General features: G+C 42.1%; 1 protein-coding gene across 3 annotated transcripts; it reads left to right on the top strand.

The window, feature by feature from the left end:
• Positions 1-716: 716 nt before the first annotated feature.
• On the top strand, positions 717-20265 carry MRPS10 (mitochondrial ribosomal protein S10). 3 transcript variants are annotated; one of them, XM_080805719.1, is made up of 7 exons: positions 717-783; positions 12051-12115; positions 12205-12277; positions 14541-14677; positions 16305-16413; positions 17689-17778; positions 18226-20265. In XM_080805719.1, the coding sequence occupies exons 1-7, from the start codon at positions 736-738 to the stop codon at positions 18304-18306; spliced, it is 603 nt and encodes a 200-aa protein (XP_080661845.1). In that variant the 5' UTR covers positions 717-735; the 3' UTR covers positions 18307-20265. The 3 variants fall into 3 exon arrangements, with proteins under 3 accessions (XP_080661845.1, XP_080661847.1, XP_080661846.1); XM_080805721.1 differs by lacking the exon at positions 12051-12115; XM_080805720.1 differs by lacking the exon at positions 17689-17778 and having other exon boundaries at positions 725-783; positions 18226-19923.

Genomic DNA, 20265 nt, shown 5'->3' with positions numbered 1-20265 from the left:
GCAATTGTAAATTCTGAAATACTAAAGTAACAAGGAAATGAAGACTTCGGAAGATCTGTAGGACAGTGTTGTGCAGGATGGCAGGGGGTGGGGCACAAAAATGTGAAATGGTGTGAGGAAGGAATATAGGATTACAGAACATAGCAAGGCTATTGAAAGTACTTTTTCTTTCTTTCTTTTTCTTTTTTAAGATTTTATTTTTAAGTAATCTCTACACCCAACATGGGTCTCAAACTCACAACCCTGAGATCAAGAGTCACACGCTCCACTGACCAAGCCAGCCAGGGACCCCTGGTACTTTTAATGAAATACAAATTTTGTTAAAAATTTAAAAACACAGATATAGGAAAATAAATCAACCATTGATAATCCATTACCCAGAAATAACTGCTGCTAATATATTAACATATATTTTTCAAAGCATGTATTATGTTGCCTCTAACAAAACAGGAACTACATAAGGCAAACAGGATTCGAAGAGGAAACATTTAAGGAACTTGGTAATAATCTAGACATGGGCTGGTGCAATGTTATCAATACGGAGCACCGGCTAGTCGGCCAACCCTAGGGAAACCAGCTGTATTCTCAGTCCCACCCTCAAAAAGCGTGGAATAAAGTCTCTATGGTTGTTTCTGTGCCGGAACGCAAGGCTACACTCTCTCCTTTAGCGGAACTCTATGGCCTGAGGGCGCCGCCGTGACCCCGGAAACAGTTCTGGGAGGCCTTGGAGGCAAGATGGCGGCGCGGGGAGCGCTCGGCTCCATGTGCCGGCGTCTCTGGCAGGTACTTGGCGGGCTGGGGGTGCTAAGCCAGCTAACATGTTAGTATCCACAAAATCTGATTGCCAGATGTCGTTGTGGTCATCTGGAATTTTCTCCGATATTTATTCCGCATCCTGGGGCTTTGCCGGAAGGTGGCGAGAAAGGGGCTGCTTTTATTTCGTATTCTCTCACGGGATAAAAAATAAGATTCAGGACAAAGACGGAACAAGAATCGCAGTATGTCAGAGCTGGAAAGAATATTGAACAGCATATGTTTAAAACCCCTGCTTTCAGGTTTACAAAATAAACTGAAGCTCAGAGAATGATTGCCTCGGTAAAATTAGGGGCTGAACTGGTGCAAGGTCTTAGACCTCTCATGGAACCAAATTATGATGCTTTTCTGTTATCTGGAGGTTGTGAGATTAGATGAGAGTCGCTGAAGTCTTAGGACTTCAAGAAAGTCTTCGCCGTTCTTTGGAGACAAAGCAAAAACTTAAGCAGTGATTCTCAAAATATTTAGTCTCACTACCCCTTTAACATTTTAAAAGTGGTTGAGGACTCCAGAGAGCTTTTGTTTTTGTGGGTTTTAGCTATGGTTACGCAGCTTATTAGAAAATCAGACTGAGAGTCTTAAAAATGCTTATTCATTTAAAAATAAAATTAGCTTATGTTTATTAACTTTTTTATGGAGCGATAAGTAAGCTTTTCAGAGTTCAAGAGTGGCTGTGTTTTCTGTTTTTGTAAGTCTCTTGTTAACTTTAAAAATAAAAATTACTTTACTAGCAAAAATGAGTTTATTCAGGAATTAAAAGAATTGCAATTTGGGACATGCAAGCTATGGCAAAACTATAGGTAAGTCCGCAGATAAAGGAGAAGCACGTTATTTTACAAAGAAGGAAGTAGTTAGGAGGGACTGTTTTGAATGGAAGTCCATTGGAGAAAAGCAAGGGTTCAGGGTGAAGATGGTTTCTCCTTGGCTGAATTGCAGGGTGGTCAGTTTCTTGTAGAAGATTCAGTGTACATCTTCTTCTGTTGGGGCCTGTAATCTTTCTTTTGTGTTGATTCTTCTCTTGAGGCCTGTAATTGGCAGTTCTTCCTGTAATTGATTTTAAGTAGTGTGGGTCCCCCTTTTAGCCGCCAGCTCTACTTGAGTGAGGTTTCCCTTCATTTTTACACCTCCTTTTGATTAAGGTCTTTCTCCAAACGCTTTGCTGATTGGGGAGTCAGGTTTCCATGTTTAGTGGTTGTGTGCCTCAGTGCCAGGAAGGACTTTTCCTGGTTGCCATATCTTGTGTCTGAGGGAAGCTATAGATTGGAAACCTACTGAGGTCTCATTCAAGTAACAAGGAGGGGTGGCAGGGAGAATGCTCAGGTATTTCCATCTGTCAAGACATTATCAAGCTTATGAGCATTGGAGATCATCTCCTTATTGGTTACATCGTTTTTACAAAAGTTGGACAGGCTAAGTACAACACTTAAATAATTACCCAAAACAGAAGAACTGTTGCAACAATTTCAGATTGTATGATGGTTCTACCCTAAGTCTGAAGGTAGCCAACTGAACTATTTATTGGCACTTATTCCAACTTAGGGGAGGAAAGTTACCCCTACAAAGGCAAACCTGGGGCCGTGTATGCCTCCTGAAGTCCCTGCTTAATGTAGCCATGAAGACAAAATAGTGAAGGCTGCAAGAACACTCTGAAAGAATTAACTGAGTGCATTTGGGAAGATAGAGTGTAGTCATAAACATGATGCTAATAGCTAATGAACTTTTTGCAAAAATAGTAAAACTTCAAAGATAAATGAAAGCAGTATTGTTATCCCAAAAAAACTGTTTGGAACCAAATGTCATCCAATAATACAGCACATAAGGTTGCAAATTCAGAGATCATGAATTTGGATAAGATGCCAGAGTCAGTTAAGAGTCCAGATGAACAAAGAGACTTGTGAATGCTGAACTGTCTCACCCTTCAGAAAAAACATGTGGAAGGTTTTTTTGACACAGGATCATGATGCGGCTGTTTTCAAAAGGCCATAATCAAAGGAAGAGGTTTCCCCCTTTCACGAGGGTTTGCAAAATGCAGACAAGGGCATTTTCTTTCCACAAAAGAGATAGTAGAAGTAAATGGAAAAGGTATACAGGCCTGGCCTGGACATCTTTAAAAAGCTGTTTCTTCAAATTTTTCTACTTCAGTTTTGGGAAATCTTTACTTTTAGTTCATCAGATGGTGGGCAGGTCCAGTCAGTGTTTGATGTCATGTGAACCCAGCAGTCTGTCCCTTGGAGTTCGGCAGCACAAGGGTTGGTTAGCAGTAGCTGATGATGTCCCTTTCAGCAAGGTTAAAGGGAGTCTTTCTGGACATATCTTTTCCAATAGATGAAATCTCCAGGTTGCAAGGTGTGATGATTAAGGTCTGTCTCCCAGGAGTGCACTGTGAAGAGATTGCTCGACCAAAGTATGGTTGTTTATAATAGAAGTAATTAGGCCTTTATAATATGAAGTATATATCCTTTTATTAGTTGTGGGTCAAGGAGGCAGGGACCAGGTGCATTGGGCATCCTATGACTAGCTCAGAGAGTGAGAGTCTAAGTTCTAGAGTGGGTGGATCTGAGATTCAGAAGGACCAACGACAGTCTCTCGGCCAAGGTATTGGGAGAGTCTCTACAAATTTTGCCAGTTAAGTCTTAATAGTACCATTAGTGAGTTTAACTAACCCTGAACACTGAAGATGGTATATATACAATGAAAGTGTTATAAAACCAGCCAAACAGCACAGACTTGTTAAAAGCATCTGACTGGTAACATGGGTTCCCCAATCACTCTGAAGTTCAAGAGGGGTTCCCCAGTAGGAATAATCCTTTCTAAAGGAATTTTAGCCACAGAAGAAGCAGTAGCCTGTCTATAAGGAAAAGCTTTAGTTCAGTGAGAAACATACAAACCATGACTAAAACATATTTATATCCATGAGGTGGGGGACTAGTGTGAAATTCTTGCGAACAGATTTCTTTCCATTGCACTTTGGACAGCTGGGATGAGTGAGGTAGATATTTTTTGCGCCCTTATTAATATTTCCCCCATAGCGCCTGGGTGGCTCAGTGGGTTAAAGCCTCTGCCTTCAGCTCAGGTCATGATCCCAGGGTCTTGGGATCAAGCCCCACATCGGGCTCTCTGCTCAGCAGGGAGCCTGCTTCCTCCTCTCTCTCTGCCTGCCTCTCTGCCTACTTGTGATTTGTCTGTCAAATAAATAAATTAAATCTTAAAAAAAAAAAAAGACTGTCTCTCCCTCTACCTTTGACTTTCCCCATTCTCCTTTCCCCATGCTCTCTCTCTCTTAAAAAAAAAAAAAAAATCCCCCGTAAATATTAGTTAGTGATGCTGTCATTTTGTCAGTAGACCAATGGTTTAATGCATGTGCAGTGGTTAGTAGTGGGTATGTTAAAATTTCTGGTAAGGTCAGATTTTTATTTGGTCCAAACCACAGTTCTCTTTTTATCAAGCCAATAATTACTCTCTTTCCAATATTGTTTTTCCCTCTCTGGGACCAATTGTTGGGTATCTCTGGTTAATTTTTCCAGATTATCATTTTGGGGAACATCCCTTTGGACCATGACAGAGGTTTGGCTGTTGATTTCTTTGAGAGCAGTATTTTTGTTGAAAGTAGTAGCGAGGTGGTTTCGTTTGGTTCCCAGGGAGTTGAGTCTGGAATGCCTGGGAACCTTAGTAACAGCAGCCAGCCAAAGTATGGTATTGAATAAATTGAAATAGGAAATGTTGTTAATTTATCATGGGGATAAATTGGAGATTAGGAAACTTTTTTTTTTAAGATTTTCTTATTTATTCATTTGAGAGAGAGATAGAGCACAAGCGGGAAAGACTGAGAGGGAGAAGCAGACTCCCCACTGAGCTAGGAGCCTGACGTGGGGCTTGATCTCAGGACATGAAGATCATGACCTGAGCCAAAGGCAGATGCTTAACCATCTGAGCCCCTCAGGTGTCCCAGGAAACTTCTTGACTGCTTCCTAACATTCCAAAATTATGAACTACACCAAAGACATAGTGACTGTTGGTATAAATTTGCAGCTTTACCCTTAGCCACAATTCAAGGATAGTTAAAGGGGAATCCCTTGATTTTTTTTATTCAGTGGCCTTAATTAAGTGCAGTGGCGGGAATGGCTCAGAAGTTAGAGGAATATCCTGCTACAGGGTCTGGTCATTGGGTACAATACCCAATGGGTCCATCATGGTCCCTTTGTTTTGGGATGAGTACTCTCAAGGGTGTTCCTTTCCCCTCCACATACAAAGAGTAAAGGGAAGTTGGTAATTAGGATGTCTGAGGGCAGAGGGCTTTATTAAAGTCCCAAAAGTTTTGTCTTCTTGATTTTTCCAAATGATAGGATTGAGTTTGGGGGTTTTTTTTTGTTGTTTTTTTGTTTTTTTAGTAACACATATAGAGAGTGAGCCATAAAAGAAGTTTCCAAATCCAATTTCAACAGCAACCAGCCAGTCCAAGAAAACCTCATAATTGGCACTTCTTTTTAGGTTTGGGGAAGTTCAGGATGGTATGAGTCCTCCCTGGATCCAAATGTAGTTCTTGATCTGAGATCAGGTGCTCTAAGTATTGAACCTGAGTTTGAGCAAATTGCAGTTTTTCCCTTTGTAGGCTTTATGTTCCTTTTAAGGCCAAGGCTGAAAGCTTTAGTAGGTAGATGCTATCTTACTGACAAGAGATTTGAGAAGGGCAGCAGAAAGGCAAATCACCGGGGCGCCAGGGTGGCTCAGTGGGTTAAAGCCTCTGCCTTCGGCTCAGGTCATGATCCCAGGGTCCTGGGATCGAGCCCTGCATTGGGCTCTCTGCTTGGCAGGGAGCCTGCTTCCTCCTCTCTCTCTGCCTGCCTCTCTGCCTACTTGTGATCTCTCTCTGTCAAATAAATAAATAAAATCTTTAAAAAAAAAAAAAGAAAGAAAGGCAAATCACCTACATAACAAGGTAGAGCCTACAGAAAGCTTAGTCATCCAAATCCCTTTTTAAGGTTGGTGAAAAGTAAGGACTCTTTCTGCAACTCTGAGGCCTTACTGTCCAGGTGTCTTTCCAACCTTCCCAAGTGGAAGCAAAAAGATACTGGCTATCCTTACCAACTGGAATACTAAAAAATACACTCTGCCTTTCAGTTACAGTGAAAAATTTGCTTTCATTGGGAATGGTTGTCAGCAGCATGTGGGGGTTAGGAACAACAGGGTGCCAAGGGATAACAGTGTATTGTTCAGAGGCCCTAGACAAACCTCCATCCTTGGCCACTGGGTTTTCTCACAGGTCAAAAGGGGTAGTAACTAGGACTAGTGCAGGGGATAATAAGGCCCTGAGCTTTGTAATCTGCTGTTACAGCCTTGATGCCTTCCAGGGCTTCTTTATTTATAAGGTATTCATCAATTCTGGAGAGGGTTGAGGGATCTGTTTGAATCTTTATGGGAAGTTCTCTGTAGATTCTACCTATCAGTTGAGGATTTTGTCCAGAAAGAGGATTTGTGCCAGTAGGGACAAACAGTGTCACCAGATGCAACCACAGTGCTAACAGACGTGGAGCAAATAAAAGATGTCAAAAGGTCATTTAATCCACCTTGTTGGCCATTTTCATTACTACTGTCAAATTCTAGAATTATTTCCCTCTTTTGGGAGAAAGGAATTCCAGCATGATACATTTATTTTAAAAAGTCCTGGCCCAGGGCGCCTGGGTGGCTCAGTGGGTTAAAGCCTCTGCCTTTGGCACAGGTCGTGATCCCAGGGTCCTGGGAACGAGCCCTTCATCGGGCTCTCTGCTCAGCGGGGAGCCTGCTTACCTTCCTCTCTCTGCCTGCCTCTCTGCCTGCTTGTGGTCTCTGTCTGTTAAATAAATAAATAAAATCTTTAAAAAAGAAAAAAAAAAGTCCTGCGCCAGGAGCACCTGGTGGCTCAGATGGCTAATCATCTGCCTTCAGCTCAGCTCATGATCTCTAGGTCCTTTGATCAAGTCCCGGGTCGGGCTTCTGGCTCAGCAGGGCATCTGCTTCTCCCTCCCTCTGCCTCTCCCCCTGCTCATGCTGTGTCTCTGTATCTTTCTCTCTCTAAAATGAGTAAATAAATTTTTTTAAAAAGTCTTAGCCCAGTAAATGACTAGGAGCAGAGAAACTAAGGAGAAAAGGGTTTGTATCTCCCAATGGACCTAGACCAACGGGAACTGGTTCAGAGACAGGAAACTGGTGAAGTTCATTAGAGAGTTGTTTGAACCATTTTAGAACTCTAAGGCAGGGAGGAACTGCTTTGCAGTACTGGGACTGAGCACCAAGAGTGCAGTTCTGGTGTCAGTAAGGACAAAGATTTTATTCCTGAACTGAACAGTGGTTTCTCTGAGCCAGTCGAGAGGGATTTTGGGGAAGAGCCCCTATAGTTCCTTGCAGCCATTGGAAAGGCTGGCTAGAGAGGGCTGAAGACACCTGGAGCAGTTATGATGGTAACCTTTTTTCAGTGTTCTGGCTCTTTGCAATAATAGCAGAAACTAGAAAGTTTTCGGTTTGTTTAAGGGCCTTCATTTGTTAGAGTTGAAAATTAAGAATTTAGGGATGCCTGAGTGGCTCAGTCGGGTAACTGTCCAGCTCTTGATCTCAGCTCAGATCTTGATCTTGGGGTCATGAGTTCAGGCCCTGCATTGGGCTCCATGCTGGACATGGAGCCTACTTTAAAAAAAAAAGAAAAGAAGAAGAAGAAGAAGATGGAAAGAAAGTTAAGAATTTTAGTGGTCTTTTAGGTGACTGCCCTAGGGTACTAGCAAGCTGGTTTGCCAAATTAACTAAATCAGGAGTGGACGCAGTTTCCCACTCCATCTTGGTTTTTTTTACCTAAAAGAGTTAGCCCAGTTCAGCCCATTAAGAAACATAGCTAAATGCTACTCTGATGAATTCAACATGAAAAAGAAGACCAGAATTTTCTTTGAAAACAATCTGAAATCAATTACAGTAGTCATGAACAGGTTCATCAGGCTTTTGTATGCAAGACTGAACTTTGTTCCAATCAACAGGCTTAGGAAAAGCTACTGTAATTGCTTGGTGGAGATTTCCAGCAAATGTTCTAGCATCTTAGCAAAAGTTAGGGGTCTGTTTCTCTAAACTCCTTTCGAGATATTCCCATCGGGCTAGCTACAGCCAGTATTTGGCTTAGCCCTCATCAACATACATATGGACTAATTTCTAAAAAAATCTGAGAAACCAGGTTGGTAAGTTGTAATAACTATGTGAAATGCTTCCTGCAAACCTGTGGGGGTTCTCAGTCACAACAAGAAACTTCAACTATGGCTCTCAATTCAGCATCATTCTAGAGAACATAAGAAATTTGGGTTTTATTTGGATCCTCAGAAGATTTTAACTTTAGGGGCACCTAGGTGGCTCAGGCAGTTAAATGTCCAACTTGATTTCGGCTCGGGTCGTGATCTCGGGGTTGTGAGATCAAGCCCCACATGGGGAAGTCTGCTTGAGATTCTCTCCCTCTGCCCCTTCCCTCACTTGGGCACATGCATGTTCTCTCTCAAAAAAAAAAAATTTTTTTTTTTAAAGTAAAAAGATTTAACTTTAAAGGGGCAGGTTTTGATAGGTTCAGTAGAGGACGGAGCAGGCTGAGGCTTGGATGGAAAAGAAAGTTTGGTGAGAGAATTAGAACAGGGAGGTTGAGGGTGTGGAGGAGCTAGAGGCGCCACAAGGGGAAGGAGGGTGATGACACCACCGGGGGGGCCTGAGCATAAAGTGGCTGCCACACTCCTGGGAATTGGGCGGGGAGGGCTTCCCTCAGACCTCAGGAGCCTTTTTTATCTTTGCTGCAGTTAGTCTAGAAATTGTATTTTGCAGAGAGGCAATTTTAGATTCCTTGATAATGTTTGGAAGCTCTAAGATACCAATCAAAATAGGCATCCCATTCAGTTTTGACAGTTTTGACTTGGCTGCCTGGTTTAGTTGGGAGGAAATCAGAACTTCCCCATAATGGCCATTGAAATTCTAAATTTCTTTTGATTAAGTCACTAACTACAGTTAGAGGTGGTCATGAGGAAGAATCACAGCTTTTAAACATGAAACCACCAGTGTTTCAGAAGGGGAGCTGCCCTCAAAGTGTTTTAATGACGGGGATCCTGTTTCTTAGAGGTTTTTCTCTAGAGTAAAAAAAGAAAAATTCCTCAATAGCACAGTTTCAACAGGAACATCCAGGTTCCAAAGGAATCGAACCAAATGCCAGCACGGAACCAGTAGGAATAGCCCAGTTCTGGAAAGGAGGTGGACCAAAACTAACACACTTCCATTCCAAGCAGGCACAGTTCCAACAGGAACCATCTGGTTCCAAAGAGAAGTCAGTCCAAAGGTCAGACCAGCACTCTCTGAAAGGACAGAGCCTTAAAACAGATTCTGCAGCACTCAGAACGTAGAGAGTAGAGCTCTACGTCCAGGAAAAACTTAGCCTCCAACTCCAGGGTTGGTAAGAGAACAGTGAGCTTCATTGGCTCTGTGTGCCTTGGCACCTGTTCGCTCACCAGCCTCGAAGTTGTTGAATATTTCTGGATTCCACTTCTGATCACCAAATAATGTTAACCTTAAAATGAAAGTTATTTTACCAGTAAAAATTGGTTTATTTGGGAATGACAGAGAATTGCAGTTTGGGACATGCAAGTTATTGCAAAACCATGGATAAGTCCCAGAAACAAAGAAGAGAAATATTTTATGGAGAAAAAGGAAGAAGTTGGGAGGGGTTGTGAAAGTCCAGTGGAAAACAAGGGTCCAGAGTGATGGTTTTTCATTGGCTGAGTTGCAAGAGGTAATCAGTTTCTTGTAGAAGATTCAGTTACCATCTTTTCCTGTTGGGGACACCCGGGTGGTACAGTCTGTTAAGCATCCAACTCTTGGTTTCTGCTCAGGTCAGGATCTCAGGTTTGTTAGATCGAGCCCCATGTCAGGCTCCACACTCAGTACAGAGTCAGCTTGAAATTCTCTCTCCCTTTCCTTCTGCCCCTCCCCCCAGATAAATAAATATTTTTTTAAAAATTGATTTGTGGTTATAACAGCACTTTTGTAAAAGGATTTTATTTATTTATTTGTCAGAGAGCAAGTACAAGCAGGGGGAGCAGCAGGCTGCCTGCTGAGCAGCGTGGGGCTTGATCCCAGGACCCTGAGATCATGACCTGAGCTGAAAACAGACGCTTAACCCACTGTGCCACCCAGGTGTCCCTAGGCTCCAACTTCTAAAAGCAGAGGTTTATACTTGGAGAATATGACTGGCAAGTGTCCTTTTGCTTAGATCTGTGCCCCCCCTTTTTAGGGGGGGACAAAATCAAGAGTTAGATGTTTAACTGCCTGAGCCACCCAGATGCCCAGACCTGTGGTGCTTTTGCACACGGATTGTGGGATCTCTGGCGTACATGCAGGGAGGGAGGCAGAAGAACTGTGATCGTGTGTGGGCAAACAACACTCACCTCCTACTACTTTGTGTTGTATTGCCTAATATCCTTTCTTTTTGTTTTTCTCCCTTCATCCAAGGGAGAATATGAAAGTTTTGGTTTGCATCCAATCTTGGGTATGGCGGTGGAGGGGATAGGACAATAAGCTAAGGCTTTTAAAACATACTTAGGTGACCCTGAGTTGTTTTAAGTTTTATTGTACTAAAGTGTTATTTTCATTTTCTGAGTATTTTTGAGGATCTAACTATACTGTACTTTTTCAGGTTACTTTTTTTTTTTTTTTTTTTAAGATTATTTATTGGGGGCTGCTCAGTGGGTTGAGCCTCTGCCTTCAGCTCAGGTCATGATCTCAGGGTCCTGGGATCAAGTCCCGCGCTGGGCTCTCTGCTCGGCAGAGAGCCTCCTTCCTCCTCTCTCTCTCTGCCTGCCTCTCTGCCTACTTGTGATCTCTGTCTGTCAAATACATTAAAAAAAAAAAAAGATTATTTATTGGGGTGCCTGGGTGGTTCAGTTGGTAAAGCGTCTGCCTTGGGCTCGGATCATGATCTCAAGGTCCTGGAATTGAGCCCCGCATTGGGCTCCCTGCTCAGTGGGGAGTCTGCTTCTCCCTCTCCCTCTGATCTGTCTTGCTTTCTCTCTCTCAAATAAATAAATAAAATCTTTTTTATTTTATTTTATTTATTTATTTTCGAGAAAGAGATCGAGCAAGCATGGGGTGGAGGGCAGAGGGAGAGTGTTTTAAGCTGACTTCCTGCTGAATACACAGGCCCACAGAAGGCTGGGATTTTACAACCCTGAAATCACAACCTGAGCCAAAACCAAGAGTCGGACACTTCACTGACTATGCCACCCAGCACCCCTCCCAGGTTACATTTTTAAATCTCAGGAAAGCTCAAGTGGGAAACAGATGGCGAATTACATTATTAGATACAGTAGCATAGGTGTCGTGCAGCTAGAAGTTTTGTCCACCAGGGGGAGCTGACAATAAAGGATGTGGAAAGGCTGGATTGTTGGGAGTATGAGGTACAGCAGTGATAGAAGATGATGTGTGTTTCACTTATTTCAGTTTATTTATAAATCTCCCAGCCATGCCAAGAAACTTACAGTAGAAAAGATGTATGAAAGCTTCGCAAAAAGGGTACTTTAGAATTCTATTTCAACTCTTATAAATAAATTAAAAAGAGACTTGCTCAGAAATAGGCAAGGTAAGTATTATATTGTAGTACATTTAATCTATTAAAAAAATGGGAAAATGAAGTCACTTTTTCCTTGATGTCCACATACTTAAATCATAGATGTTCTTTCAATGTGAGAATTGCTTGTGTGTGTCTGTGCAAAGTGCTTTTTTATTTTTATTTTTTTTTAATATATATATATATTTTTTGACAGAGAGAGGGATCACAAGTAGGCAGGGCAGCACACAGAGAGCGAGGGGGAAGCAGGCTCCCTGCTGAGCAGAGATCCCAATGTGGGGCTCAATCCCAGGAGTCTGGGATCATGACCTGAGCGGAAGGCAGAGGCCTAACCCACTGAGCCACCCAGGCACCCCGCAACGTGCTTTTTTAAAAAGTTCTTACTCTGAAGCTTTAAGAAATACAGATGTTGTAGTATTTTGAGAATTTGTTTTGATTATCAACTCTTTCATTGTCCTCTTGTTTTTAAATGAAATCTAATCAGGCATTTTAGTTACCCTAGTATCTTCATCTGAAATAATGAGATAGTCCTTAATTTGAAGCATTGTACATCTTTTGATTTTTTTTTTTAGTGTAAACTGAATGTTTAAGGATTGACTTTAATTCTAAAACATGCCCCCCCTTTTTTTAGGGTTCAAGGAATTTTTCTGTAAACCCTTCTAAGAGCAGTACAGCCAGAAATGGTGGCTTTCTCCTGTAAGTATGTAATTAGATGTGCTAAATTGAATAAGGAAATGGGCTTTTGTGCTATATCACTTAGGTTTTTCCTTTGTTTCCACACATAGCAATACCAGTATGAAATGGGTACAGTTTTCAAACCTACATGTTGATATTCCCAAGGATTTGACCAAGCCTAAGGTATGTACTTCCTATTTCTTTTTTTCTTTTTAATTTTTAAATTTTTTTATAAACATATAATGTATTATTACCCCCAGGGGTACAGGTCTGTGAATTGCCAGGTTTACACAGTTCACAGCACTCATGTACTTCCTATTTCTTGATAAAGAGCTGTATTAGCAATAGATTTTCCTCTACATTTCATTTGAGGCTGTTTCCCAAACACCTTATGGACAAAAATGTTTTGTTCTGGAATATTGGCAGGGGCACGGTGTGCCTGAGTGAAGTACTCTAATGTCCCTGCATACTCCTACCGTCTTTCAGAGGATCAGGGAATTGGTTATTTACCCCAAATAACTGATTACTGTGAGAAGAAGCAGACTTGCTTTAGCTCAGCACAGTGTGACGAGTAGTCATAATTAATGATGCAGAATACTTCATATTATGTTATAGAAAATGTTTTTCTTGAAGGCTTCAAGTCTTCGTTTCCACTTTAAGGCATTGAGGCTGGGCCTGGACAGTCCTTTATTATTCACAGCAAGGAAGAGCATTACCACTGGCAAAGAAAATCTAGAAGTAGCTGTGTAACCTTGTTTCCTTTAAATAAGAACCATAATTTATCAACCCAGTTTTTGTGTAAATTGTGGTTTAAACAATCCTTACAAATTCTGGATCTTTTCAGTTCCACCCCTCAAAAATAATCCCTTATTAACCGTTCAGTATGACTCCTAGACATTTGTGTGTAACCATCCTCTCTATGCATGTGCTCACCGAACTGGAATATATCATGTACTGCTCTTTTGATTTGTTTAATAGATACTGGATCTCTTTCCATGAGAGTACATACGAACCCTGGGTCTCCACGCCAGGTGTTCGCATGGGCAAGCCTGTAAGGAGAGGTAGTAGCGTGGGCATAGTGACAGGCTATGCCCTTTGTAGGTGAGACAGCTGCCATTTACTCCAGCCACATGTTGCCGTGTGGGAAGTTAGACTAATGATGTCTTAAGTTTTCCGAGCTAACGTGAAATCCAAATTTTTATTCAAAATCTCTTGATTTTTCCTATCACAACAGATTCGGACTATAAAGCCCTACAGGGACCAGTCAAAACACATCTTGGAGCTCTACTTCCTTTCCCCAGTCCCCCGAGTTATGATACAGAATATCAGCGTATTCTCTTCTTCCAGTAACTGTATTTGGGGTAATTGAGAGTACATGTCTAGGTAGCTTCCTGGTTAATAAGTAGATCTCCTTTCAGGAGTGAAGTAATTTAACCTTGAATCATTGGATTAGTAAGATAAATTACTGGTCTAATGGACGAATGAAGGTGAATGTAATTCATCTCTTGGAAGAAAGTCAGAAATGTCAGACCCATTATTCCTAAGATCTTTAAGTATTAGAGTGGAAGAGGGAGAAGTTAAATGTACAGTCAGTGCCATAACATTTTAATTAGAAATGAGTAATTTTTCTTTTAGGGCAGGCAAACCATACATGAATAAAACCTAATAAGGAACGCCTGGGTGGCTTATTCTAGTTAAGTGTCTGCCTTCAGCTCAGGTCATGATCCCGGGGTCCTGGGATCGAGTCCTGCACTGGGCTCCTTGCTTAGCAGGAAGCCTGCTTTTCCCTCTGCCTGCCACTGTCCCCTGCTTTGTGCACTCTCGCTCTAACAAAATCGAAAAGAAAAAAAACTAGTAAAAATATGAATAGCAGTAGCTTGCCTTTGTGTAACATTTTGTAATTTCTAAGCACTTCATCTGTGTTTTCTTATTTGTTGGCCACAGAAAGGCTGTGAACTCTAGCATAAGGATGATCCTATTTTATATATGAGCAAACTGTCGTGCAGTGAAATCCTGGGACTTGCCTGTTGTTACTCAGCTGGAAGTGGCAGTTTAATTCCCAGTCCATGTCTTCTGACCTTCTCACCAGGCTACTTTGTCAACAGACCCCAAAATCTTTTCCCATTATGTATTTGGGATCAAATATCAATATCAGGATCAAATATCAATAACTATGAAGTTAGAAGGTTCCATTAGTGACTTTGTAGGTTGCTTGAAAGTCCTTTTGATTTAAACTTTAACGGATTGTGAGAGTCATTGTGGAGATCTGAATATGAAAGTAGCTGGGTAGTTAAGCTAATAGTATTAAGCTGTTACTCAGCATTTTTCGCCCCGTTTTTTAGTAAACTCTGAAATTGTTCAATTGAGGATAATACATGAAATTTTCCAATTATAAATACTAGAGGAACCATAACTGAAACTTTTGTTTTTGATTTTAAAATTGTAGATAACCATCTCTGATGAACCAGATACATTATATAAGCGCCTGTCAGTTTTAGTAAAAGGCCATGATAAGGCTGTATTGGACAGTTACGAATATTTTGCAGTGCTTGCTGCGAAAGAACTTGGTATCTCTATTAAAGTGTAAGTATGGGGCACCTGGGTGGCTCAGTCAGTTAAGTGTCTGCCTTCGGCTGGGGTCACGATCCCAGGATCCTGGGATTGAGTTCCGCAGTGGGGGGGGGGGGTCTGCTTCTCCCTCTACCCCTCCCCCCTGCTCATGATCTCTCTCTCCCTCTGTCTCAAATAAATAAATAAAATCTTCTAAAAAAAAAAAAAGTGTAAGTATGATCTTTCCTAATCTGACCTATTAGCTGCTATAACTTGATCAACCTGAAAAATGGTGCTGATTCCACCTAGGTCTGAGGCCTTAAGGTAGCATAGAAACTCATAGTGGGTAGAGTTTAGGTTTGTTGTATTATCCTAATCAGGATTCCAGTCTACTAGAGTTTTTAAAAACTAGAATGAGTGAACAAGGAAAATAAAGGAAATCCTTTCTTTAGCAATTGCACAGACATAAGGAGACCCACGAAGCCCTAATGTCTAGAGACTCCGTGGGGCAGGGAGGTGAATTAGGTGAAAAATTAATCTTTTTAGACCCTGATGGTCTTTGCTAATAGCTATTGTTTCAAAACTGCCTTTGGAAACATCACTCACCTAGTCATTTCACGCAGGAGCAGGGCAAGCTTCAGATGACCTTGAAATCACTGCTGGGTCAAGTATAACTATAGTAGTCTCCCCCTTGTCCATGGAGGGCACTCAGCACCCCTGGCCGGTGCCTAGACCTGTGAAGGGCACTGAATCCTGCATGTCTTTTTTTCTCCTACACCTATATGCCTGTGCTGAAGTGATTTACAAATTAGGCACAGTAAGAGATTAACAACAATACCCAGTCATGAAATAGAACAGTTGCAACAATATACTATAATAAAAGTTACGTGAATGTGCTGTCTCTCTCTCCCTCTCTCAAAATAACTTCTTGTGCTATACTCAGCCTTGGGATGATGTGAGATGATGAGTTGCCCAGGCAATGTAGACGAAGTGAGCTGAGTACTGTAGGCACTGTGATGTCACGTTAGGCTGCTCTTAACCTTCTGACTCTTTCAGAAGGACTTACCTGCTTTGGGACTGTGGTTGACCACAGGCGGCTGAAACTGCTGGAAGCAAAACCATGGATAAGGGGGGGCACTGCTGCACCTCTTTTGTCACCTGCTCCTTCTGGTGCTGAACAAGACCCATTTAGGGCTTTGCCAGGCTTGCTTTATAAGAAAACAGAAGGAACCCACACCTTTCCCATAAAAGACTTTTTAGTTTCGTGATTATTGGTAGATTTGGAGATTTCCCTTAAACAACACACAACAGCAACGCACTGGTTCCACTCTTCACAGTTCATACATTTGGCCAAAACCAGACTAAGGTGGGGGCGGCGGGTAAGAGCCGGAGGCATGCACTGTACCCTTGCATGCCAAGGCTCAGTTCTGGGTCTGTGGGATATTTGTTCCCCTTGCCGTCTGCTGTGTTTACTTTGGCCTGAGCTTTATGACAGTAGTTGTTAACGCGTGATAGTCTTGACAGCTGCAAGTCTAAGTGGTAGCTAATGCCTATAATTATGAGCCCCGCCTACGAAATTGTGGAATCATGCTTTGCTATCGGTGACTCAGGTTTTAACATCACTTAGCTTAGTATGTTGTTTTGCCCATTGATTTTTCAGACATGAACCTCCAAGGAAAATAGAGCGATTTACTCTTCTCAAATCAGTGCATATTTTCAAGAAGCACAGAGTTCAGTATGAAATGAGAACACTTTACAGATGTTTAGAGGTGAGTTAATTTCAGACATTGAAGCATTTTTTAAATGCCTGGGGTTTCACACTAGCACCCTGTAACTGTCCTTTGACGTTGACTGGGTGGACTTTCTGTCAGCCGGTGACTTTTGGCTGGAGGAAAGGTAAATTATAGGAAATGAGACTCACAGCCATCCTTCGGAGCAGTTCATACTTCAACTCAGCAATGAAGATTATGCTAATTTTCATACAGTATGAAACCTTGGAAGGATTTGGCTTATATTTCATAAATTCTAGTTAAGTTTCTACATAGTTCTAGTGATTCTTCTCACACACTAGTGGGTTTTTCATGTCCCCAACGGGAAACAGGAAGGTTTTTCATTCGTCAGTTACTTGTTTGTGCATTCAATCGGGTCAGCGTGGTCTTGTGGTTAAGGAGGCAAGGGTTCTGGAGTCAGGTCCAAGTACTGGCACGTCCCAGCAGTGTGGTCTGCACTCAGTTCCCGCATCTGTGGAATGAGCAATTCTGGTATGCATCTCATAAGTTTAGTGTGAGGATTAAATGAGGTATTTATCGAAAGCACTTAGAATGCTCCCGTTACATAGTAAGTGATTAGTAAATGTCATGAAAACAAATGCAGGTAAATCGCACTTGCCGGCTGGGTTCCGTAGAGACCTGGTTTTAAGGTATCCTGTGCTCTGTGCTCGCCCCTTCCAATCAACCAGAAGATCTGTAGTTATTTCTGTTTATTTATTTATTTATTTTTAAAGATTTTATCTATTTATCAGCAAGAATCTGTATGTGAGCAGAGGGAGGAGGGGCTGCAGGGGGACAAGCAGACTCCCTTCCTGAGCGGGGAGCCCAATGTGGGGTCAGTCCCAGGAACCCGAAATCATGACCTGAGCCAAGAGCAGTTGCTTAGCCAGCTGAGCCACCCAGACACCCCAATACTTTATTCCTTTTAAGCTGGAATTCTGGAGGCACCTGGGTGGCTCAGTCAGTAAAGTGTCTGACTCTTGATTTCAGCTCATGCCGTGGTCTCAGGATCATGAGATCAAGCCCAAGCTGGGCTGTGTGCTGCCCGTAGAGCCTGCTGGGGATTATCTCTTTCCCTCTCCTTCTGCCCCTCCCACCTTCACCGGTGCTCACACTTTCTCTCTGTCTTAAAAAAAACAAAGTTGGAATTCCATGTAAGATTTCATAGCGAAAGAAAAGGCTATACTGCTTTTACTTTAAAAAAAAAACAAAAAAAACCTTAAAATTTCTGCTTTAACAGCAGATCATGAACCAATTTCATGTTTGAAATTTTAGTTAGAACATCTGACTGGAAGTACAGCAGATGTCTACTTGGAATATATTCAGCGTAACTTACCTGAAGGAGTTGCCATGGAAGTGACAAAGGTATGACTTGAATTTCTGGCTCCGTTGGTGAGAGGTGTGTATTATTGTTTTGATACTTCACAGCCCTGTCCCAGCCCGCGGAGTGGTGGGGAGTGCCTGAGGCGGACTGGGGGCTGAGTTGCCACCGCGGTGGGGGTCCTTGCCTCCCTGCGCAGCGCCGACAGCCCACGTCCTCCCCAAGCTGTCCCTGGTCTCCCTCCCCCTTAGCAGTAGTGGACAGAGGGGCCACATTCATTGGCAGTCCCTGGAGATCACCGAGTGATCTGTGTTGAGTGTTTTGTACACCGTCCAGGTTCCTTCTCCTTGTTGGAGAGCCCTACACAGAGATAAGGGGGAGTGAGAGGGAAAAAGAAAACAAGAGGACTTGAGGGAACAAAATGAATAAATCCCACCTGTGGCCAAAGAGTTCAGTGAAGTCCACAGTATGTTCTGTTTTTCTCTTTTTAGACCAAATTAGAACAGTTACCAGAACACATCAAGGAGCCAGTCTGGGAAACAGTACCAGAAGAAAAAGAAGGCAAGTCCTAAAGTCTCAGCGAGTCTGCTGGTGCTGGCCTTTGACCCAAGAGGAGGTCATAAATGTATGTTGAGATAGAGAGGCTCAACTGTGAGTCTACCTGACCGCTCCGTGGAGCCCACGTGACCACACATGCCCTGATCAGCTCACAGCAAGGGGCCGAACTTCAGTGACACACTGGACTAGAGTGAAAAACCACTTGACCTGTTCTTCTGTACACTCATCCTTTCAGTTCTGATTTTAACAAATATGAGCAAACCACTTCGACTGCTGTGTGCCAAGAGAATCGAGTTTGTATTTTGTTACTCTGTTACTGTTCAGTGATTAGATCGCGCTGATTTTAATCTGTATCATTTCATCTGAAAGTCAGTCTTTGAAATATTCCTTACGCACATTTTCCCTTTTGAGCCACCCAGAAGGAACCTTCGGTTAACTTGGTTAGTTTAACACCGAACAGTTAAAGTTCTTCCCATTTACCTCAGTGCTAGCTGGCAAATGCTAGTTTGGGGATGATAACCTCCAAATTTTACCTCATTTAAGGCGTGATGTTCTTGAACATGAATGTAGTGGGCAGCGTCTCACGCACTGAACTCCTCTTGTGGCCCAGACCCTCACCAGGCCGCTTGGAAGGCTCACTGTTACGGAATCTGAGCTCTCGAGAAATCACTGTATCACCTTTTTCATCCTGTGATTCATTCACTCAGGAGGCTTCTGTTAGCTCTGTAACCAGCACTGTAGAAAATACCAAACAGTAAATGGAAATAATGGCTTTTGAAAACTGTACAGGGCACAGATAAATATTTTTCCTTATTAAACCCCATGTTGACAAGACCTCTTTCTTTTGGTAAATGGCGTTCTTTCTCTTTGGAGAGATCTACTTTTCCATGAAATTAAATCGGAGTTAAAAGCCTGAAAGAGGCAAAGCTACCATGTGCTGGAACTTCTGGTATAGGAACCCCAAGGGAGCGATTCGTTTCCTTTCTACAGCACAATCTGATCCGTGTCTTTTTGTGGTTTCCTTCCCATCTTTGGGGTCGTTATGACTTCTCAGTTTTTCTCCCCTTAAGCTGGCATCCCGGGTCCCTTTTCCCCGGCCCACTCTCAGGTATCCGTGCTTTGAATGCACACTGCTTAGGCGTCAGACTTCCAGTGCTGTCATTAACATGAAGAGAGTTACAGCCTTATGCCTGTGACCTCACTCAGTTTCCTGCTCAGTGGTCAACGGCGTCATTCACGAGTGCGTAAGGCACGCTTATCCCAGGTCTAAGCCTCGACATCAAGAACTAGTCAATAAAACAAGAGTGATGTAACAGAACTGTATCTAGCAAAGCCGCAGTCTGTGACCTCTTTTTACTTTAAAAGAAATTCTTAAAAATGGATCATTTAAGCCTTTTTTTTTACCGACAGTATTAATCACTGTATCCTAAGGTGATTTATGCAAACTCTCCTCCAGTGACAGTCCTTGTGAGCTCTTTCAAAGGTATGCATCTCCTTAGAGCTGGTTTCCGACTAAATCAGTCTATAAGCCAGATTACTTAGCTTAGCACTTCAAATTACATACTAAAATCTTGTTTTAAGGTGAATATACAAATAAATACATAATAAAAACTTAGTGGTATTTCTTTGACAAAAGTATTTGGTGTATTTGAAGCCTACTTCCTGATATAAACAAGGTAATTTCTTCATCCTGACAGGACTTTTTAAATTGGGTCTCCAATTAAAAGTGCCTATTCCAAAAATCAGAATTAATACCCAACTACCATATTTTGTCTGTTTGGGAACGGGAGGTCATGAGAGAAAAGGACCTGATGGAATGAACCACAAGGCAGGTAGGAAGTGAGGTTTTTTTTTTAATTTACTGAGGTGTAATCCTGGGTTCATTGTTGCTCTCTCTGATCTGAGATATATTTTCTTTTTATATTAAATAAAATAATGTTATCATCTGTTTAAAATTATTGACAGACCTCCAC

This window comes from Martes martes (assembly GCF_963455335.1).
Source record: "Martes martes genome assembly, chromosome: 6".
Lineage (NCBI taxonomy): Eukaryota > Metazoa > Chordata > Mammalia > Carnivora > Mustelidae > Martes > Martes martes.
Note: the sequence above shows the minus strand (reverse complement) of the source record. Positions and strands in the feature narration are given on the sequence as shown.